Raw genomic sequence first — 23773 nt, forward strand, 5'->3', positions numbered from 1 at the left:
CAGGGGCAGGGAGGGGAGGATACCACAGAAATGTTGTTATCCTTCCTATGTGCCATCTGGCCTCCTCCCCTCCCTCTGCGAAGTCCCCAGCTAGACAGCCAAAATTGTCTGTCTAGCCACAAATGCAGGTGGCTGGAGTGCAGAGAGGATCTCGTCCATGCTCCACCCACCCTGCACTGGATAGTCAGGCGCCTCCAAGTTTGGAGGCGGCCAACTATCCCGATATGATTGCGCCCTTACAATGCAAGAGGGCTTTCTTCTCTCCCCCCAACCCCTGCCTTTACTCTTTATAGTAGCATAGAGTAGTAAATAGGCATGGTCAAATAGCAGAAAACCAGGAACAATACAATCACATGGGTTGGAGGGGTTTTTTTTTAAGGATAAAAGTTTACTGAATACCTGTTTTTACTAAAACTACAAAGTAAGTAAGCAAAATAATTTGTATTTAAAAAACTCATGAGTAAACATCTAAAAAAACAGACTTGGTTAAAAGCACCTCCTTCCCTGTATCTTACATATCCCTATGAGTAGCCATGTTTTACCTTGGTTACTGAGAGTTAACATCTTTTGGCCAGCATTCCCCAACCTGGTGCTCTCCAGATGTTTTGGACTTCAACTCCCATCAACCACAGCCAGCATGGCCACTGGTCAAGAATCTGGGAGTTGTAGTCCAAGACATCTGGGAAGCACCAGGCTGGAAAAGGCTGCTTTAGGCCATATTTGGGCTTGAATGTTTTAGCCAGCCCCAGTGTAACATGGAAGTGTAACATCTGAGTTTGAGTGGGTGTTTCCCCTTAAGGATCATTCCTTGTTATATATCTATTCTTTTGACTCCACTTCTATCCTGCTGGAAGAGTCTAGTAGATTCTTTCCCTGGGAAATTCTTGATCGGAATCTGCTGTCATGTATGCGAATCCTAAGAGGTAGCACTTGGGAGTAACAAAGGTCTAGGCAATTATACATGAAGAGTCTTTCTCACCGCACTCCTGGATGAGGTGAGGTCACTCAAAACTAACCTTGGAGTGTGGTGTTGTGCAAACCAAAAAATTACATATAACAACAAGAACAATTTTCCCTTATTACCTATGGGATGAAATACACTCTACCACTCACATGTGGATGCTGAAAACAGATTGCAGGCCTGGACTTATCTCAAAATTAAATCCTACTGCTTATGCTCAAATCTGAACTCATTACATTCAACATGAACTTCAGGAGAAATGCCTAATTTGAGCAAAACTGGACCCTGTGCTTGACTGACTTCTAGATGCTATTAAGGAAAGGGAGCAACTTATAGTTAACATTGTGTCAACATGTTCAGAACTTACTTCAGAAAGAGTTCAAAGGACAAGATTCAAAGACTGCCTTGTGCACACACTTCAAGTATTTCTGTGCATATACAGGGTCATGCCAACTGTTACTTCCCACAGCAGCTCCTCAATCTGCGTTGGAAATTTTTCAGAAGGGTTGTGGTGAGAAGTGGGTACCTAAAAAGCTTCACTGTGCGCATACAAGGTAGACCATACGTAACCCTTTGGGTCTCCACCTGATAGTACTTACCAGATCTATAACCACATCTTTATTAAAAGTGTTTCTCCACTCTGCAGCTACGCTACACACATACATCACTGCTTCTGGATCATCAGCATTCACATGGAAGATAGGTGCATTGACCACCCGAGCAACATCAGTTGGATATGGAGATGAGCGAGCCATTCGTGGATCCGTAGTAAAGCCAATCTAAAATGAAAAATTTTACAAGTAGTATTTAATAGCAATTTCTCTCCCCCTCCCCCTGTGTTTTAACCACTATTGTTTAGGTTTGGATTAACTGATTTATTTGATTGGTGCTGGAGATAATGAGGACAAAAAGCCACAGGGTCATTCCATGGCAATTCATGGTCAATGTGGACAATGTCATGAAACGTTTTGCCTTCTAAATTCAGAACGACCCTGCAAAAACAGCAAAATAAATTGCTTTCTTTCTTCCCTTGACTTTTTCCATCCTTTTTGGCAACATTTTCTAAAATTCTTTGGTGTCCTTCTCACAAAGCCTTCCTGTACTCATTAGCTCAATGGCATGGAAGAGTGTCATGTGCTCCTCTACTATCTATTATGAAAGCAATAGAAAGAGACATGCCAAAAGGTATCTATGAAACCCAAATTCCTAAGGATGTTCTCTGCTTTTTACCTGATTGTTGACCACAACATGAATAGTGCCATTGGTGGTATATGATGGAAGATCACTGAGATGAAAGGTTTCATAAACCACTCCTTGTCCAGCAAAGGCAGCATCTCCATGTAAAAGTATAGACATAACCTACATGGTGAGGAATTTAAAAATAGCTGGTATAGTTACCATCAGCCAAGAAGTTTCAAATGAACACATGTCCCTAGTCCAATTACACTTTTTAATTAACATCGTATGATTTGCAAAGGATCTGACATTTCACTGAAATCACTCCAATGAAAGAAAGGATTAAATATGCTACCTGGGCCAAATTTGGCCTTTGAAGGTGCCATCTGATCTTCTAGCAGCCAACCAAGGGGTATGGATGAACAGCAACTGCTCAATATGACTTGGCAGCAAGGAATTTTGCCCGACAGGAGTTGGGACCTTCCCTCCTCCCTGCCCCCCAGTTCCCTTCTCAAAGTAGCCCTTTAAGGAAACTAGTTTCTGATCAGAGTTCCAATCATCTTTTAGAGACTTAAGAAACTGCCACTTTAAAGAAACATCCACAATAAATTAAAACTGAAAGGTTGTATCCAACTTTACGCCAGCAAAAAAACTAGGTCAACTAGTGCAAGCAACACCTAGCCTAATCAAGTCGTAATGAGTTGTGAAACTGCTTGCAGAATCAGAGTACTGGATCTGACACTTGCGCAAGGATGAAAACAGCATTTCCACAAGCAGTAGCAGCTCTGCACTAGTGGAATGACACTATTAGATACAACCCAATTACTTCAGAACTAAAGAATAGGCCAAACTGCATTTCACATGTAACTCTTTGTGTATCAGCTCAACTGAAATAAGAGCATGCTTTGAATATTGACGTTGTATCTTTCATTTTCATAGCTGACAGCTGCTGTAGACTGCTCTATTAGCAATGAGGTCAGGCAAAAGCTATTTTCCAAGCAATTTTACCTTCTTCCCCTCAGTATCCCCTCGGTAAAATTGCTCAGCTTTGGTCTTCCCTTGTACAACAGGATCTACTGCTTCCAAATGAGATGGGTTAGCCACAAGGGACAGGGTGATATTTTTGTTTGTTGCTCGGTTGATCCTCTCATGGTACATTCCCAAGTGGTATTTGACATCTCCAGATCCCTAAGATACAAGAATCTATGAACATTCATACACACATGTACCACCAGTATGGCTAGGTTTGGACATAATGCTAAACCATGGTTTGTTAAACTAAACTCTGCCTTGTTTGTACATCTGAATCCCATCCAGCCAACTATAGTTTAGGGCCAACAAGTCACAACCAGAAACATAGTTCAACATCAGTTTGTGAATCTCAGCTTGCATTAACTGTGATTTGTCATTACACCTGAACTCAGCTTAATCCTAGCTTGTCATTCTACCCCTGCTGCCCTCCTTGCTATAGAGATGAGAGGGAAGAACAGCCAGAAAATGAAACCACTCAGGCATCTAAGAGACCCTTGCTGATGCTTTCACAGACCCCTCTGTCCCTCCTCATTCTGCCTGCTAACAAGCCCCTTTCCTGCCAACTCCTTGCTAACAAGCTCTTCCTCTCCAGCTCAGTTGCTTAACTTTGCAGCAGCCCTGCAAGGAAAAAACCATTTAAAGGGACCACAAGCACTTTTACCTACACTAAGGAGGGATGCATGTTAAAAGCACACCTTTGGTCTTAGCAAGCTATTTCAAAGTTCAAGAGATGTAACTGCACTGTTTGACCTAAAAGCCTTCCCCAACCACCATTCCACTCACTACCACCCTCTTTTATATCATAAGGAATCAGATTATTGCTAACATCTTTTCTTCAGTTTGCTCATCAGTAAAGTTTTAGTACTAAAAAAACCCCATGTGTCTTTATTCAAAAAGTAGCCACAGAATGAAGGACGTTTGTTCAGGAGTTGTGGGACTGTATTTTGGTCAAGGGCTTGCTAAAGAAGACCAAAGAATTCTGGGGGGGGGGAGAGCATTTGTGTTCCCCACCCTGTTTCTGAAACTGGCCAACAGCAAGGTAAATACAATGACTGTCCTCAGCTGCCACAAAGTGCTTTGGTATAGCAGCCAGATATTCACAGAGGAGGTGAGGATAACAAACCAACATTATGCAAAACAAAGCACAATTTCTTTGTTTGTCTGCAAGTGGGATCCCAGCAATAAACTATGGAGAAAGCAAACTATGACTCAGCCTTACATCCAAATATGGCCTATGTGTTATTTCAAAGGACATATGTTTTACATATCCATAAGAGTCCCATATGAGTCTGAAAATGGAACCAACTATAAACGAACAATAAGTCTTAACTCTAGTTTTTACTGAAAGCAATCCAACTGAGAAAAATCAATCCCAATATGATACTATCCATCAATAGCATCTGACAATATTCTGAAAATAACAGAGTTGTATTGCATCTCACCTCATCAGCAGCTTCAAGCTTTGGGTCAAACTGGCAAAAGATCTGTTCCAGCTCTTTACGGATAACATTGGCCAAGACATTCAGCCTTCCTCTTGAAGCAAAAAAAAAAAAAAGGGGAGGTGGGGGAGAGAACAAACCAGAGAAGGGCAATCAATAAATATCTGCAAATAAAATTACATCCTCTGTAGAGGGTCAAATACAAAGTTCAATTTATCTGGTTCAGTACCATGAATGTATCATTTTAAGTTTCAACTAGCTTTTCCATTGATACTTCACATAATTTTCATCGCCAATTTTATTTACATAGCATCTGAAAATGTGCAAGACATTAAACAGATAAATAAAAAAGATAACTAGATCCTTGCTCAAACTGGCTTACAATTAAAAATATATAAACAGAAACAATAGGAATAGGAAACGTGAGGGAATAGGGAACAAAAATATTGGAGAAACAACAGTATGCTGAAACTTTAAAATTTAAGTGCGTTAAATTTATAACTTCTACAGTTATCCATGCTCTGGTAACCTCTTGTTTGGATTACTGCAATGCATTATACATGGGGCTGCCTTTGAAAATGGTCTGGAAACTTCAGCTGGTCCAAAATAGGGCAGTGAGAGTATAAGCAGGGACTGGTCAATGCAATCATATTATGCCAGTGCTCTGTGTTCTACACTGGCTTCCAGTAAATTTCCAGGCCCAATTCAAGTGCTGGCATTAACTTTTAAAGCCCTAAACAGCTTGGGGCCAGGTTACCTGAAGAATCATCTCCTCCCATATATACTTATGATCATCTTCAGCGACTACTAAGGACAGAGCCTTTCAGTCGGCCGGTTCATGCAATCACTGCAGCCCACCATTGCTTATTTAAGCCATGGTGGGTTGTGTTGTCTGCTGGCCACCCTTCTAAATATTCAAGCCACAGTGGGCAGGCACCGTAACTTATTGTGTCATGTGAACCGGGCAAGGATGGCTTATGTGAGGGTTAAACAATCCTCACATAACCCAAAACAGCTCATGGGTTATGCGATAGCTGTTTACATAAGCCACCCTCACCAGGTTCACATGACATGACAAGCCATGGCTCCCATCTGCTGCAGCTTGAATATTCAAAATGGCCACTGGCACAGACTGCAACCCACTATGGCATAAATAAATAAGCAACAGTAGGCTGCAGTGATTGTGTGAACCTGGTCAGTGTGTTGTGTGGTGTTGTGATTTTAGATCTTTCTCTGCTGATGATTTTTACTCTGGTTTTATTTTGTTTTAACCATTTAAAGGTTTTATATTATGTTTAATTACGTTGTATTTTAGGGTTTTAATTGTTGTGAACCTTCCAGAGTGCTATGGCTACTGGGTGGTATAGAAATGTAATAAAATAATAAATAAAATGCATGTTTTTAAGTTGATCTTTAAAATAAGAAATTGTGGTGCAGACTACTGAATTGTTTAGGCATGAACATCTCTCTGTACAAATCTGATCTCTGGCCCCAACAGCTACCTTTGAGATCATATTATATACAATCTCCTACAGCCAAGGCAAGTAATCTGCCTGTCCTATTTAAATAATTCTGTCTATCTGTCTGTGTGCATTACTTCCTTCCAGTTCTGGATTATGCCATTCAGATGACAAAAGCAATTCTTATTTGCAGAGTCCCGTGAATTCTAGGCTGTCTGATTTGATAAGGCTCAAGCCTGCCTATTTTGTCGGTGGGCTTAAAATTAACCCAGACCAGTTTCCAATTCTACTTCAGATTGTGAATTGACGAAGATATCCCTTAGGATTTTCTGTAACTGTAACTCACATTTTTAGCAGGCCTACACAGCCATTTCATCAACCTCACTGACACCAATGGAAGATTCCCTCTTGATGCAATTAACAGGTCCAGGAATGGTGGGAATGTCATAAGAGGACCATGGTGGGGTTGGGGGGAAGCTTAACCTCCTGCCCCACAGTCCTGACCCTGATCGAGCTTCCTGCAGCTCCTACATGTATTTCTAAAAAGATTCACACAACTTAAAGAAATGCATTTAGAGTAACGTATAGCTTCACCTTTATTCCATTCTATAGTCAATCTTTAAAACGGAGGTGAGCAATCTCTAACCAAGTTCACCAAGTTGTGCAAATGAATAGAGTGCAAATGAGTCCGCTCTAAAGTGATCACTATCATTAAAATAAATTAGGAAAGCAGTTACCTGTGAGGCATGCCCAATATAATATGTTCAATTCCCATTTCACTAGATTTATCAATGATTGTTTTAAGTGCAGGGATCATTACTTCACATCCTTCCAAACCAAAGCGCTTCTCTGATGACCATTTCCGGGCAAGGAAATCCTCAAATCTGTCCAGGAAGAGAAATTGAAGAAACAGGTCTAAGTTAAAGAAGTGAAGAACCAAGTTATTTATTTATTTATTTATTTAAACATTCAAGGATGTTTAAAATAATATCATCCAGTTAAATGGAGCATTGGACACTTACCATGAAAGCTCCCTCTGCTTTGATGGAATCTGTATCTAGCTCCTGCTCCTGGTCTCTCTAGGAGGGGTGTTTTCTAGAGGGCAGCTTGCCTTAGGGGAACACGTGAGGATTGGGGTAATTGAATCTGATTCCTCTAAGGAGTGGATGGTAGTTGCCCTGGGTTATTTCATAGAGGCTCTGGATTTTTGTGAGTATCTTTCATTTAGATACTTGTTTGGATCTTCGAGTGCTTTTTGTCATGGGGGGGGGAGATTCTGAAGAAGAAATCTCGTGCCTGCTCGTTTTCTGAAAACATCTCAGATTATTCTGCTTTAGTAGCTGATCAGTGAGCTTCTTTGATTCTCAAAGGACTGCTGCGGAACTCGTGAATTGGTAACCTCAACAGAGGAAGTATCCCCAAGCATTGGTTCCCTTGCCAATTTTGAGAAGCTCTAGTAACATCTGAGGAAGACGTCAATCTGTGCCTTTGTCCATTGCAGGAGAGGAGCTGGGCTAGTGTTCTCCTAAACCGTACCATCTGATGGAATTGCGTTGCCACGACTGCTGCAGAAAATGGTGCCTTGTTTTACTGCAAAAAAGTGGGATGGGAAATACTCTCCCACTGGTAGTTACCGGTTGTCTGGGGAACGGGTTCCTTACAAGACTTGTAGTCATGCACTGCAGTCTGATGGCCCCAATGGCAGCAGTTGTTGTCATGAATGGGCAATGGAGATGAATCCCTTTATTTTAGAGAGATAGTAGGTGATTTGCTGAGGCAACTCTTAGATGGAGTCCCTTTGGTGGTGGAAAGAGGTGTGCTGTAGTAGTAACTGAAAGTGGCAGACAGAGTCCCTGATATGGCTTTCATGATATTCTGTTTGCTTCTTACCATGCAAATATGCTTGTTGGCCAATTCTTTTTGCTATGGCCCAGCAGCCATATTTTCCCCCGTTAAAGCCATGGAAGTAGCAGAAACACAAGAAAAGAAAGAGAGACCAAAGAATACTAAGAGGCTTTGTTTAGGAGAAAAACTTGCAGAAAGTAAGATCCTTAGCAGAAAAAAGTTAAGAGGGAAAGGATATCCTTTAGAAGAAAAATATGTTAGGGAAGAAACAGCTCTTTAGAAGACATTATTGCTCTAGCAAGGAGCTCTATCCTGGGCAAAACCAGGGAAAAACTAGGGAGTCTATCAGCACTGATCTAATATAAAGAATATAGATCACACGATCCCTGCTTTTCCTGAGTGGCAGGGGGAATTAACCCACTGTTGGATGCCTCCCACACACCAGAGAAATGTATGTTTTCAAACAGGAAGATGCATTCTCAGAACCAAAACGCCTAAAGTTACAATCGCAATGCGGAAGCTACTTAAAAAGACACCTATTGGTTTCAACTGGCATTTAAATAGTTTTGAGTGGTATTATGCTAGTCTGATATCGTATGTTTACTACTATTGTTAGTTTTGTTTGTACACTTTAGGAAGCGATCTACCCTAAAAGGTGGCTTGTAAATATATTAAATAACTAAGTACTAAAGTGCTTGCAATATACAAAGTGCCTTGCCACAGGAATTGCCCGTCATGAGAAGAGATTCCACACCAACACCAGCTGCAAACAGCAGTGGCACAGAGACTCCACAGAGATTGTTATGAAATAGGTTTCTGTTGGTACTAAAAACTGTGCTTTCAATGGAATTGTTTAGTGTGTTGGGGCTCAGCACACTCCTCCCCCTCTGCTTTGTTTTCAGCCTTTGGGGCAGGTTACTTGTCCTTTACCACTCCTCCCATGGTGGCCATTTTGTGATGGTGCTCAGGACAGTTTCTCAAATTGTCAAATCTGCCCACCACCCAAAAAGGGTGCCAACCTCTGGGCTAAAGGGTGAGCCATCTGGCAAGCTGCTCTACCCGTTGTCAGGGCTGTGGCCAGAGGTATTCGAGTCTTGGGTGGGAGGGTATATTTTTCTAGCCCAAGTGCCTGAGGCCAGTTCCTTGAACTGGATCTAGGAGCTAGCAAAACTCGAAAGCTCTACACTCAAGCTTGAAGAGCAGCAAGCAAAAGATACTGTTTCGTTGATCAGGCAAGGGGAGAAGACCAGGCTCTTAGCATTCATACTGGACCTAGGCAATCCAGATTCTTTATGTTGTCTACTTGCAGGGGTCAATGTTGAACACTTCTATTCCCTTCTGTGCCTGAAGACAGCAATGAGGCCTGAGCACAGACAATCCCAGATAGTTCACTTAGCTAGGTCTTAGTCACAGCCATGAAGTTCCTGGTTCGCGCCACAGATTCCTGGACAGTTATGGCTATTGTGTGAAGCAGCTGCCACACAGAAGTTGTTTCATGTGGCATTTGTAACATGCAGACTGCCTGATGGAAAGCACCTACATGAGGACCTCACATTAGTTTCTTGCTTTTCCAGTGAAAGCGTCCATCGATCTTAATGAAAAGTCCCTGCAAAAAGCAGGCAGGCAAGAAAATATCCATCTTGTGCATATAGCAGGCAGAAGCAAATAATCATTTAAAGTAAAAGTAAAGAAAAGTAACCAAACACATTATCAAGAGAAAACATCAGCATTAAACAATCAGCAAACTTGAAATTTGCACTGGGTGACACAGCTCCTTAGACTGATGCTTGATTATTTGCTAGCAATGACTATACTGAAATCCACTACTGAAGAATCAATAACCAGAGAAATAAAAGCTACCCTTTAGTGACAGTTCTAAGTAGCATCTTCCTTTTTAATGCAAGTGCGCTAGAGGCAATGTGTACAGTTGAAGAGTCTTTTAACCAATGCTGAAAGCGAATTTATAAAGCTTAAAATACTGAACATAAAAGGGGGAAAGTGTTGTCATGATAAGTTCAGGAGCTCACCAAGATTATACAAGGACTGTTTATGTCATGGTGCCAATGAATACTATCTATCTATTATCTTCTGTTCTCCCAGGGGCACTCAACATGGCTGATACAAGATAGTTCACATAAAAACATACAGTAAAATATTAATACTCAACTAAAACCCATAACATATGCCAGCAGCATCATTGTCCCAAAACAATCTCAAACTGTGCTCTGTCTACAGCTTACTCCTTAATGTATTTCTCAGAGTGAGACTTAGGCTGCAGTCCTACCTGGGACCTATCCCCACTAAACAGAGTGGGACTTACTTCTGCAAGAACATGCATAGGATTGCACTGTTAATTCCTAGTAAGTGTGCTGAAGATTTCTCTGATTGTAAAGCTAACAATAATTGGCTTATAAAATGTGATTAATTTAATGTGAAGTGATTAATTTAAATTTCTGCTTTGACTTAACAGCTATTTATTATGAAACTATGAGAACCATGGACCAGGGCTGGCATATGCCAAGAATTAAGCTAGTTTACGTGATAGAGTTTACACCACTAAGTTATGCCAGTTTACACCAAGAAACTTCCCACACAGAATCAGCAGGCCAAACAAAAGAGCAGCAGCTCCGCTTGTGATCCATCTTGCCTGTTGAACTTGAAACTGAGCTACAATGACAGCTTTTTCCTTTCTTTTAAGCAACAATATATTGGCCAGAGGCACACTCTCTCTGCTTGCATTATTTCCAGCGCTTGAAAGTGACATCTAGCAATTGAGTCAAAGTGTTCATCACTATTTTTGGAACCCAGATTCCCTGTTATGTTAGGAAGCAGCACACACAAGGCAGTGAGTGATAAAACAAAAGTCTCTCTTTTATTAACATTAAAAGCTCAATGACCAGGTGAAAAAGTTAGTATAAGTGTTGGTCCCAGATGCTTCAAAGCATCAACTTGGTGAGTTAGTGCATACATAACTTAGCAAATCACAGTTCACAAATCAAGAGACAGCACACACACTTAATCATGGTTAAGGGAAACATCAGCACTGGCATTATCATAAGGTTTCCTATAATTTCTCTTAAATCAGGATCTGAAATTGCAGTTTAAAGTGGTTCAAATCCTAGATTAAGGGAAATATGTAGCCTCCTCTACAATTCCCTGGGTTCCTCTGAAAGCAAATAGGAATACTTCTAATCTGAATTCTCCCTGACCACAGCATCCCCCTTGACACATTTCTCCTTTCCCCACTTGTCCTTTACTTTTGCAGAGTTGCAAAATTCCAAGTATTAGACTCAGAATATGCATATTGATTGTATGGAAGACATGAACAGTTTGCCTGATCTGAATGCAGAATATAAGTTTCTCTAGTATAGAATTTTTTATTTTTGGTACACAGTATAGCCACAGCCCTCACAAACTGACATTATATACAGTGCCAAAACAGTAGAGTTGCCGAGTGCCAAAACAGTCCTTCTGGTTCTTATTCTGAATGAAATAGACAGATAGCAAGTTTCATCTAATTCCTCCTCCTGGCATTTTGTGTGTGTTTGAACTGGATATTTTCAGGCATCTTCCTGCTTTTTTTAAACAGGTCCTTCTAGCGTTAACCAGCACAAGCAGTAGGGTACAATTTGTACTGTTGATTTTTGTTTTGTTTCATTTACATCAGGAAGATAAATGAGAAAAAATTCTGTGTGACATATTGTTAACAGCCTGTCATTCAAATGCCATGTTAACTTGATTATTAAAAGTATCTGTCTCACATTCATTTCTCTTTTAATTAAACTTGGGCAGAAATGATCTACCACTGTCTCACTAAACAAACACCACTGCAGAAGGCAAATGTTATGTTCTAGTAATAATATAAAATGAACCTAAATGTTCTAGAGTAGACCAACATTAATTCTTATATTCATTAACTGTGATGTACATCAAGAGAACATGACCATATTTTGCATTGGCTTTTTGCTTCCGTGGGTTTTCAAAGGAATGTAATTAAATTGAATGGCACTGACGTTTCCCTTTCTCTTTATTCTACCTGATCCAAGCCTTTGGCAAAGGCCAGCATCCCACTTTACCTGAGAAACAGCTAGAACACTAATTTTTCTTTACTTAGAAAAACTCCTTATGGCAATATTTGAGAACTATTCTTTCAGGCAAATCCCATCAGGCACCTATATCACTCCTTCGAAACATACCTTGTCGACCGCACCAATCTAGCCAATAATGTTCGTTTTTCATCACTGCTGAATTTCATGACACCTGGAGTCTCAAACTTCTGCCGGATCCAATCACACTGCTCAACATCATTAATGAACATAAATTCTAGCCCAATGTGTTGACAATATGTATTCTGGATGGTAAAATGATACATTTAAAATAAGTACAAATAAAAAAGTAGCAAGGACAGGCTAAAAATCATACAGACTAAAAATACAGTACGATACAGTTTATTGTAGTGTTGTGACGAACTAAACCTCCCCCCGCTTAATTAAAACTACCTCTAAACAAAAGGGCATGCCCAGACATGTAGAGTCAACAAAATCCCCATACTATGACTCAGCCCTACAGAAATCACCTGGAAGATGCAGGACCAGGTTCTCCCAGGCTAGTGATTGATCAGTTTGAATTTCTCTCTCTGGGAGCTGCCCAGTCCCCAGAGGAATACCTTTGCCTTTATACAAATCTATGGTGCGGCCACACTTAGAATACTGTGTACAGTTCTGATCACCACACCTAAAGAAAGATATTGTAGAGCTGGAAAAAGTGCAGAAAAGGGCAACTAAAATGATCAAGGGGTTGGAACATCTCCCCTATGAGGGAAGGTTACAACAGCTGGGATTCTTTAGCCTGGAAAAAAGGAGGGTAAGGGGAGACATGATAGAGGTGTACAAAAGTGTGCATGGTGTATAGGGAGACATTTTTTCTCCCTTTCTCACAATACTAGAAGCCAGGGTCATCCCATGAAGCTGATTGGTGGGAGATTCAGGACAGATCAAAGGAAGTACTTCTTCACACAGCACATAGTTAAACTATGGAATTCACTTCCACATGAGGCAGTGATGGCCACTAATGTGGATGGCTTTAAAAGGGAGTTAGACAAATTCCTGGAGGAGAAGACTATCAATGGCTACTAGTCGTGATGGCTATGTGCTACCTCCAGTATCAGAGGCAGAATGCCTATGTACACTGGTTGCTGGGGATCATGGGCGGGAGGGTGCTGTTGCACTTGTGTCGTACTTGTGTCTTCCTGGTCAACAGCTGGTTGGCCACTGTGTGAACAGAATGCTGGACTAGATGGACTCTTGGTCTTGCTCTTACGTTATGCTTTTGAAAGAAACTTCCTTTGTCTTTGTGTGGATAACAAAACAGCAACATCAACCTAAGTTTTGTCAGGAAGTCCTAGGTCTGGGCCTCGTATCCCCCACCTACCCAGCTGAATGCCATTTTGGTGGGTTATTGTTAGGTTCCTGGTAAGTTTTAGTTAGCTAATGTTTATGTTCATTTTATTTTAAAAGCAAATGGCTATTTCTGAACTTCTCCCTGCTTAGTTGAATTGGAAAGTGGAGTTGAGTTGATCCCTTGCCCAGTCTGACAGTTGGCTTCACCCATGTACTGGACTGCTTGGCAAACAGACTAACCTGGTTTTAAGGAGTTAAAAAGAAGCTACCAAGGGGAAGCTACAAGGGGCCTGTCCATCTCAACATATAAAAGCTATAAGCTTGAATTCTCAAGTGGGCAGGCTAAGGGATATTAAAAATACACGTAAGTGATGGTAGTGCTACCTCTGAGGAATCTAGACGAGGGGTGACTTGCAGCCTGTTCTATCTCACAGGGTGGGGTGCAGACATTCCAGTTTGTCACTATCATCCATTACTGCTTGATGTTTAAAATGTAATATTCCTCTCCACCCAAGGAACTAGCTCCTCTTGAGGTCCAATGCAGATGTAACACGACTCAAATGCTCACCAGAAGCTGGCTGTAGAGTTGCCTCCTCCCAATCCTGATCTTCTACGCTTGCACTCAGATTTCTCCAAAAAAATCCTAATGTTCCTAATCATGTTTAGCAATGGTCAAACATAACAACAAACCACGGTTAAGATGTGGAGAGTATCAAAGCTCAAGAAGGGCATGAGCCCATGAACCACTCCTGATTTCTAAACTACTGTTAGCATTTGGATAGCATTATTTCTGGATTTTTCAAAAAAAAAACCCTGAATTAACTTAAACCACATACAAAGTCATACTGAGGTGCATAGTGCAATGATGAACCATATAATTTGTATATGAGACTCCAGGTCCAACCCCAGTCATCTTCAGCTAAGGGCTATCAATATACTAAGGGTGGAAGACACTCTTGTTTGGAGAACTGGATTAAAGATCTATTAACAGTACTGAGCCAGATGGCCCATCTTTCTCCCTATCCTTCTGTATTCCATAATGCACTTAGGAGTGACAGCTCATTGTTGCCAATGTGTTGGAAGTGGATTTCCTTTCAAAGTCAAGACCTACATTAGCAAGGTACTACATACACAACTTCTCCCTTGAATTGTTTATTGGAGACATTTGGAAGATAATACTAATACCTTTTTTTAATATGCTGACTGTATTTTGTACATTTCCAGGGAGTGAAGACTGAAAAATGAAATCACTGAACTCCATTTAGGTGAAAGGAGCAATACAAGACATTCCACTACACTGACCTCCAATCGTTTGATGATCTCTCGTAAAGAAAGCATAGTCTCATTTCCTCCTATGAAGGTGGTTGTAGGCAACTGGAACACTTTGTCCAAGTCAGTTTCATATAAGCCATAAAACTCTGTGGTGTGTATATTGATAGTAAGAAGACAGGAAGAAAAATCCAAAAATCAAATATTTGCCCAACAGCTCCCCCGCCCCCTTCATTAGATTTCTGACCTTGCTTGCCTAGAAAGAAATACCTTTAATCCCAACACAAACTGGGAAAGAGGTTTTTATATATTATATTGCTTGAGCTTAAATGGATAATGAACACACATTTGGTACATACCTGGAGATGTCTGCAACCCTGAGGACAAATTTTTCAAGGTATCAAGGGGAAGCAGGTTAATACACCATCTGATGAGCTAATGAAAAAGGAGTCTACTTGATCAAATAGACATGGCATGAATATACATCGATTCTTGTTGTATCCTTGCCATCTCTTTTGCAGTATTTCATATTATCTGCTTGTTCCATCTTTTTAAATTAATCTGTTAGCATGTTGGAGTCAAGAACTGTCACATGATTTTGCAGCATCTCTTAAAATTCATGCCAAATTATTGCAAATAATCCATTCAAAAACTCCTCTATTCAGGCTACTTAGTTTTTTATATGAATAAAAACATGCCATTCTTCCTTCAGCCACGTGTATAGGTCCTTTGTGTATGTATGTGCGTGTGTATGTGCGTGTGTATGTGCGTGTGTGTGTGCGTGTGTGTGTGTATATATATATATATACACACACATGCACTCATGCACACACGCACACACTATCATAAATTAATACACAAGAGTTAGAGGACTATCTCATTAAAGCGGAGTTGCCTGTCCTGCTACGAACAGGAGGGAATATTCAGTTTTGCAATGCTCACCTAACTGCCTGCTGCACTTAGTCATGAGACATTCCCCTCACCATGGATATTAATTTATTACAAACGAGTTGAAAATTCTCACCCAGTTTATCTATAGTAGTGATTAAATCCGATGGAATGAATGAATCCAGGTCTGCATCCAAGATTCCTAAGGGATCCAACTGAGCCACATGGTGTCCACGGATCTGAATAGGTTGAATTGGGTAAGAAGGGGGGTAGGAAAGGCAAAGAAGAAAACATCATGCTAACAGAGTAAATCAAAGGAGAGAGCTCACCGAGGTTTGTGCGATTACACAGTTCACTCATGGAATCATCAAAAGAAACGTCATTAATCCCAAGAGGGTCAAGCTGAGCTTTGTAGTGCCCTATAAACTGAAAATAAGGAGTACTGTCATTGGGTATGTGAACTATGATAAACCCTCCCTTATGCAGACTGACAAAATTAAGTTACTGACTTGGTTTGCACAACATAGTAAGTCATGTTGGGTTGTCATCATGGGTTGTTCCAGGGTAGCTTGTCGTGACATCAGAAACCAGAGCGTTTTTTCACTGTGGGTTGTTTGCCACAAACAAGCCACCCTGAGAAACCATGGCTTGTTGTTGGGTTGTTCAGGGTGGCTTGTTTTCAGTGAGGCTTGTTGTGACATCGGAACCAAGCAGGGCAACTTCATCATGGGTTGTTGGGAACAGCTAGAGAGCTGCCCGGCAAGAGCTGTGAAAACCTCTGCCGCTGCTCACAATCTCATTAGTGCCACCACCATCCTCCTCCATCCCTTGTCCCTCCACTCTGTGCTTCTAAAAATTGAGAAGAAAGGACACTGAAGAGTGTCCTGAATGCATTCACAGCCTTTTGTTCGGTCTTGCACAGGTACACACATTTGAAAGTCCGCTGCTATGAAATTTATGTAATTTTCCCTTCCGCTTTGCTGCTCTGCCATGAAATTTGCCTATATTTATGAGTCCTTCTCACTTGTCTGCTTTGAAATTTGCCTATGTTTACCAATCCCCCTCACTCCCCGCCCTGCCTTGAAATTTGCACATCTTTACTGAACCCCATCACTGCTCTGCCTTGAAATTTGCATATCTTTACCAATCCCTGTCAGTGGTCTGTAACCCATATGTATATCTCACAGCTAAGGAGATCAGTGGAGAGAAGCGATAAGCATGAAGGGGGGTGGGGCAGCCAAAAGCAGCTGGGGGCTTTAGGAGAAGGAACTTTCTAGCAGGTGTAATTACTTTGTGAAGCAGCCTTAAAAAAAGGTGTTTGCTCGCAAGGCAAGCCCCAAAGTGGAGGATGAACTTGACAAGGACACTGACAAGAGAGGAATATTGATATGCTGGGCTAAATAGCAGACAGGCGGACAGAAGCATCTGGGTGACCACTGTGTGAAACAGATGCTGCACTAGATGGACCTTTGATCTGATCTAGCAGTACTCTTCCTACTTTCCTACATAAAAAACTTAGTCCTGCAAACACTTATTTTAAATACTTATTTCTTAGTATGGACAATGGGCAGTAATATACGAAGTAGAAGGCATTTGTAGTAATGTTTGTCCACAAACATTTTCCAGAGGACTTATACTTTTCTATCAGCTTTTATCTTGATCAATTGCAAAAGTCAGAGGAAAAATAAGTACAGGCAAACGAAAACAATAATTCCGTATATAATATAACTTCTCAATGATCTTCTGCCAATTCATCTTTTTAATACATAGCTATTCCCATATGACAGTACACAAGTCATTTGTTTTGGCTATATCGTGTAACAACGAAAAAGTGATCTACATACCAAAATCCTCAAATAAGCATCCACTGTGACAACGTGTGTGTTTATATGTATAAAAAAGAGTTGCAAGAAATTCTTCATCACATTGATTTATCATTACAAGTACTGTGCAACAGTTGGCAAAACAGTTCAATTATTTTTCTTTTAAAAACATTAGCCAGAGGGCCCTATGCAAATCATTCATCTGACAATATTCTGATCAACAGGGAATTTATCAAAATAAAAATACTGAAGGGATTCACACACTAAGAGTATTTCAAAAGCATACAAATTAACAAGAATATGAATAAGTAGTCACTCATTTTCAATTATGCATCGTAATACTCAATAAAATAAAGGAGTTTTTCAAACACATTTTCATGCTGCAGAACCCGGATCCTATCCTATCCTTGCTATTTCTGTTCACCTCTAAATTGATGGGACAACTAGGCTATCAGACTCCTTCCTCCAAGTATGGACTTTCATAACATGAGAATGACCATTATTTCTACATCCTGCTTTATATTAGAATTGGTGGGCTCCTGCTCCTAAATTAAGGGTGCAGTCCTATCAATGATACCATTGTTGCTCAGATGCCTCCAAATTCAGGGGCTTCTGCAATTCCTACGCCCTGGAATTTTGAAAACATAATCAAACTCTCTGTCAGAAAGAAATCCATCCAAAGCAGGCATCAATCCCAAAAGAAATCCTACAGCAAAGTGGCAATCATAAAATTTACATCAATGGGCAAGGCAATTTGTACTTGCATCACATCAGTATTCTGGCAGAGAAGAAAAAACTAACCAGCATATAAAAGGTAGATTTCCTGCCTATACTGGTGCACAGCTGTCCATATTTTTTGACCCATCAAAAAGACAGATATATCATTTCAAGCTTCAAAACAGTGATCCGCACAGGACCCTGATGGTACAAGAAACATAGCCACCATCTTTTAAAGCTGGCTTAGCCTGTTTCCAGAATTTGTTTTTTGTAAGATTGCCCCTGATGGAAGAGCTCGTGGTTTCGAAACATGTTGGGATCAATAAAGAAGGTGAAAAGGTTCATTGGCACCTTTGAAAATACATTCTCTTTTCAAATTCTGTCCTGTTTTGGTGCTTTCCTTCTGGTTTTTGTTTGTTTTAAGTCATTAAAACCAGCTTGCAGTACCTTTCCTCCCTTTTTTCCTCAGAGAATTTTGAAAAGTAGAAGTTTTAAGGAGAAACAGTTTATACGTTCTTATCAGTATTAATCTACTACGTGCCTGACCTTAAGAACATATCTTAGTTCTTCAGATTCATTTGAGCACCTCTTTGTAGAAGTTTCAAGAACAAACATTTCCAAAGATAAACTATTAGTTCCAACTCTTATAAAAATGTTTAAGATTGATGAACTTTCTTGTTCAAGAGCTGTCTATCATTAAGGCTTCATCTTAATCTTTCCTCTGTTTCACTTCGTTTGACAAGCATACAGAGCAAACCTTGATTTCAAAACTAGAGAAATCCAATTATTCTATTGCCAGCAACAGGATGGACTATATTCTAAAAACAAAACACAGAACTGGTAGGTGTGAGAAATTAAAAGCTACAACTGTTTTCCATTAAATCATCTGAAAACAAGATGGCATATAAAACTGATGTCATGCCTTCAACACTAGAGAGAGGAATAAATGCTTTAAGAACAGGCAATTGCTTTAGATAATTATATTTGACACCTCACAGGGTATCCTAGATGGTTGCCATCTGTGGAGACCCTCTATTTCATCAATTTCAGGATTCCAATTAAAGAAAAGGCTTCTTTATGGGAGGGCTAATTTTCTTTCAGATTATTTTCAAACATCAACTCAGAAAAATGGCCTACCGTGGTTTCACTGGCTTATTTCAAACAAACTATAGTAGTAGTTAACATTAACCACAGTTTGCCAGTTCCAACAACAGAACAAACTGTGCTTAAGCAAACATTTATTTATGTATTAGATTTATTAGCTGCCCATCTGGCAGGCTACCCAGCCACTCTAGGCGGAATACAGTACAAATAACAACACGAAATACAACAAATTTACATTTCCAACATGGAAGTGAATGTTTAGGAAACCCTCCTAGTAGCTATGCTTGAAAGAGGGGAGGGCCCAGGAGATCACATGATCCCAAAGCAGTTTGTTCTTGTAATGTTAAAATATATAGTGTGCGAATGTGGCCATTATTTGGGCCTCAGGATTCTACTTAGAAAAAGGTTGGGAGCAGGCCTCAGACTTTTTAGTGGGATCTCGAAATATCAAGGTGCTTCACCATTCAAATAAACATGGAAACTCCTAACACACTCATGACTTTCTTCTCACAGTAAGAAAAGTAGAGCAAGGTCAAATCTCCTTTATTTGAAATCCTTTATCACTCAGTTTCAATTGCTGTATTTTCATGTCACGTGGCCAAATATAGCTATCTAAAGCAATCTTGCTCAGAGAAGAATCCTGGGGCCCGAACTAATCTCTAAATAGACCCCAAGCTTTCTTCTTTGCCCATTCACAAATTTTAAAAGGCCCTATAAACAGCTTCACAGTGTTGCCTACACAGACACTGCCTACACTGTTAGAAAAGCATTCATTAGGTCACAATTGTCCGCCTCACAATATTTATTATTAATTAATAGATTTATATACCACTCACCATATTTAAAAAATAATCTCTAAGCAGTTTAGCACGTCTAATCCACATGGTGGTGAATATTGTGGGATAGACAAGGGACATTTAGGGTGCAATCCTATGGCCACTAGTCAGTGGCTAGATGGCCATAGGATAGGTCAGTTCCTGGGAACCGACCTCAGAGCACACACTTCGAGGTCGGTTCCCTGAGAACGGACCTCCACCCCCTCCCGCGCTGCCTCATAGGCAGCATGGGACAGCCCCGCACTCAGAAGAGGAGCGCAGAGCGGCGAAAATTGGGTGTTCCTGGGGGCGTGCCAGGGCAAGGAGGGCGGAAGTGCCGTTCCAACGCTTCCTATGCATCAGCCTGCGTCTGCCTGTCCCGCTGCAACTTCCCGCGGCTAGACAGTTGAAAGCGGCTGTCTAGCCACGAATGCAGGGTGTCTGAAATGCAGAGGGAACAATCCCCTCCACACTTCTCCTGCCCTGCATTGGATAGGTGGTTGCCTCCAAATTCGGAAGTGGCCGCCTATCCCGATAGGATTACACCCTTAATAGTCATTCTTTCCCACCAGAAAAATGTGGGATTATAGTTCTGTGAAGGGGAGCTAACTAATTGTTAACTATTTACAAAACATTTTAATGAGAAAACTTGCTGTGCAAATGATGGCACGTTGCTACAGTGCACTTACTTGATATGCTCTGATTAATGACTGCACAGCCAGGTGATCTTCAACCAGTTTTTCAGCTTTACCTGGTGACTTAGTCAGCCCATGGCTTTGGATAAGTGATGTTTTACTGGCTGAAAAGTCTGGTAAAGGAGTTTGAAAGGCTTGTCCAGGATGAGTCCCAGTGGTAGCATTTCGGAAAAATAAATCCCAAGACTAAACAAGATGACAAAAAAGGGGAAAGAGGAAAAGGAGAAAATGGAGGGTGTGGGGGGAGAGAGAGAGAAGAGCTGTTTTAGAGCAAACAAGTTTTAAAATTAAAAAAACACAAGACAGGTGATAAATTTAATCCTTTCACTCCCAGTCCCTTTGTTCTCTTGTTCCATTTTTCTGCCCCACCCTATCATCTAGGTCCTAACCTAACATTCCACCACCATCCCTACTGAAGCCATCACCAAAGTGCAGGCCAGTGCAGGTACAATTTTGCTAGGATTAAAGGTCTGGGATCAGAAGCATGCTATAGAATTACTGTGTGCTCCCTCTTCCCAATCCCTCCCCTCTCACATTCAAATTCCATCTCATTAACACAGCTCTGTTATATGATCAATATTAACCATGACTAACAGCACAGAATCTTAAGAGTGCTCAGTTCTAAAGCTAGGTTCAAAGTCCCCCTGGGTAAAGTGTAATGTTGGTTTGACATAGGGTGGGAAAAATATCCAACCTATATCAAACCAAGAAGAGAGGAAGAACATGTTCCCATGGCCTATTCCTGACACATTACACTAATTGGTGTTACATTATGCTGCATCAACCACACATTTCCACTCCTTCTCTAACCTATCTTCTGCCCAATTCTCCTACCAAGACTGTAAGCAGCTCCACTATATTATCGCTATTCATACTTAGTAGGTATCAAACCAGTAATGGGATGGATATGCTTTATTTTTCCATGAAAAGTTTTCCATTTCTTAAGTTTATTAGTAACTATGAATGGATGCCAACTGCAAATATAATGTTCAACAAGTTTGGCAGTTTCAAAGCTGTAATTAACGTTTTTCAGGCGATTATCCCTAGCAAGGATGTGAGAGAATACATATGTGTCATTGAAAATACAGATATGTCTTAGCGTGAAATGAAACTAATAAGTAGTGACAGCAAAACTGAAGGTGCCCCAAGAACTGTAGTGGAGGAGAGTTGAACTCTGTTGAAAAAGATGAGTGGTTCTCAGCATATAATGTACAGTTCTTTGGGTTGCTAAAATTAATTAATGCAGCCTTTCCTAACCTGGACACACATCCAAAGCCATTAGAAACCTATATACTATCAATACAAGGATAACACCAGAAATGCTGTCTGCATTACAGAATAAATAACTCACTTTCTGAGACTTGCAAGTCAACTAAATGAACATACAATTAAAGAGGTGTTATTATCAGCTGAATCAATGTCAGCCCCAAACTGGATCATGCTCTGACCTAAGGTAGATCACACCAGCACCATTACCAGGGGGGTGGGGGGAGTCCTATGGTTAGTTTCAAAAAAAGGAAAAAGAGGAAGCACAAAAGAGGGAAGGAACCAGGGAGAGAAGTAAGAGAGAGAACAGAGAGGAGGAGAAAGTAAGAGAAAATGTGGAAGATGGACCTATCATTCCCCCTAACAGTAACAGTGGTTGAGTGCTCATCAGTTTAGAAGAGAAATGGAGCCATCCAAAAATATAGTTATGGTTTCTACATATTCAGGGGACTCCATAAATATGCAGAAGCACATAATTTCCAGAGGGGTACCTGTGTTGGCCTGTTGCAGCAAAAACAACAAAAGGTCTTGTGGTATGTTAAAAACAAATTTATTCTGGCATACGTTTTCATGGACACTGTCCACATCATCAGATGCAGAAGTATATAGTTTTGTAAATTAAAAGAAAAAATAAACTCCCAAAATGCTCCCCAAAAGGTCTGTGCGCTTCCATGACTTACAGTAGGGGTAGGTAGAAGATAGATAAGAAGCTACTAGTAGATCTCCAGGTGATCAGCAAGGGTTTCTGGCAACCAATGCTTTAACAACAGTGACAACAAAAAGCCTTTTTCCCCTCCTTAATTAGGCTTCTGAAATCAAGAACACATGGAGGGAAAAAGTAGATTTGTGTGTGAATGACCTGTCTGCAAGTTCCAATTCAGGCACTGGAAATAAATTCCTGGGCTGAGCATGTGCTCAGAGGCACCTTGTTCTGTAATTTTATGTTCACCTTCTTGTGCCACCATTTTGCACCAGGCTCTGGTTCACAGACCTCGAGGTTCTAATAAAAAACAAAGTGGGTCCAGTAAGCCTAAAGCCTGCCCACACTGACCTACAGAATGCTGATGGCAATCAACTCTATAGAGAGGGGAAAAACAAGTCTAAAGAAATCACAAGTCAAGTAGATTGTCTGAGTCTATTAGGGAGCAATCCTATGGCCGCTAGTTGGTGGCTAGACAGCCATAGGGTATCTTGTTTTCCGGAAACCGACCTCAGAGCCTGTGCTCCAAGGTCAGTTCCTGAAGAACTGACCTTCCCCCCACTCTGTGCTGCAAGAAGCCTGTGGCTCCTCGCTCGCAGGAGGAACACGGAGCAACCGAAATGGGGCATTTCGGGGGGGGGCGTTCCGGGGTGGGTGGAAATGCCTGTATGACACATCCTGTGTTGTACGGCAGTCTCCTCCCTCGCTCTGCCCTCCCGCGGCTAGACAGCTGAAAGCAGCTGTCTAGCTGAAAATGCAGGGCAGAAGGAGCGCGGCAGGAACGATCCCCTCCGTACGTCTCCTGCCCTGCATTGGATAGGTGGACACCTCTGAGTTTGGAGATGGCCGCCTATCTGCATAGGATTCTGCCCTTAGTTATGTCTACGGTTGAGAGCAGTTGAGGCATGGAATATTAGGGTGTCAGTTGCAAACAAAAGGAAGCAAAGGAAAATGGAGGGCTGAGGAAGAGAGGGAACTGACCTGCTAAAGCTTCTGACAGCTTACAGAAAGTATCTTGGGGAGGGGGGTGTTAGTGTTGGAGGGATGATTGTCCTGAGGTTAAAAAAAAAAATTCCTCCCTTCACTATGGAAGGGGGATATTTTTGAAGGAGAGGAAACAATTTTCATCTCTACATCTATGTGTGTCTTTCCCCCCACCTGCAGCACTTTATCCTTCCTCTACA

At 41.0% G+C, this 23773-nt stretch overlaps 1 protein-coding gene across 2 annotated transcripts in view; it reads right to left on the reverse strand.

Annotated features, from left to right (window-relative positions):
* The window catches only part of OGDHL (oxoglutarate dehydrogenase L), an 87629-nt gene that overhangs the window by 36186 nt on the left and 27670 nt on the right, over nucleotides 1-23773 (reverse strand). The window contains exons 3-11 of one of the 2 annotated variants that reach the window (XM_084845296.1): nucleotides 20618-20809; nucleotides 15606-15708; nucleotides 14615-14730; nucleotides 12110-12264; nucleotides 6806-6952; nucleotides 4612-4702; nucleotides 3146-3325; nucleotides 2192-2320; nucleotides 1561-1740 (exon numbers count right to left, since the gene is read on the reverse strand). In XM_084845296.1, the coding sequence (XP_084701422.1) occupies nucleotides 1561-1740; nucleotides 2192-2320; nucleotides 3146-3325; nucleotides 4612-4702; nucleotides 6806-6952; nucleotides 12110-12264; nucleotides 14615-14730; nucleotides 15606-15708; nucleotides 20618-20809 (1293 nt within the window). Of the gene's footprint in view, nucleotides 1-1560; nucleotides 1741-2191; nucleotides 2321-3145; nucleotides 3326-4611; nucleotides 4703-6805; nucleotides 6953-12109; nucleotides 12265-14614; nucleotides 14731-15605; nucleotides 15709-15798; nucleotides 15896-20617; nucleotides 20810-23773 lie in introns of both variants that reach the window. The other variant, XM_084845297.1, reaches the window with a different exon arrangement.

The sequence above is a fragment of the Heloderma suspectum genome, chromosome 3, assembly GCF_057233095.1.
Source record: "Heloderma suspectum isolate Gila_16-S chromosome 3, 16-S_ref, whole genome shotgun sequence".
NCBI lineage: Eukaryota > Metazoa > Chordata > Lepidosauria > Squamata > Helodermatidae > Heloderma > Heloderma suspectum.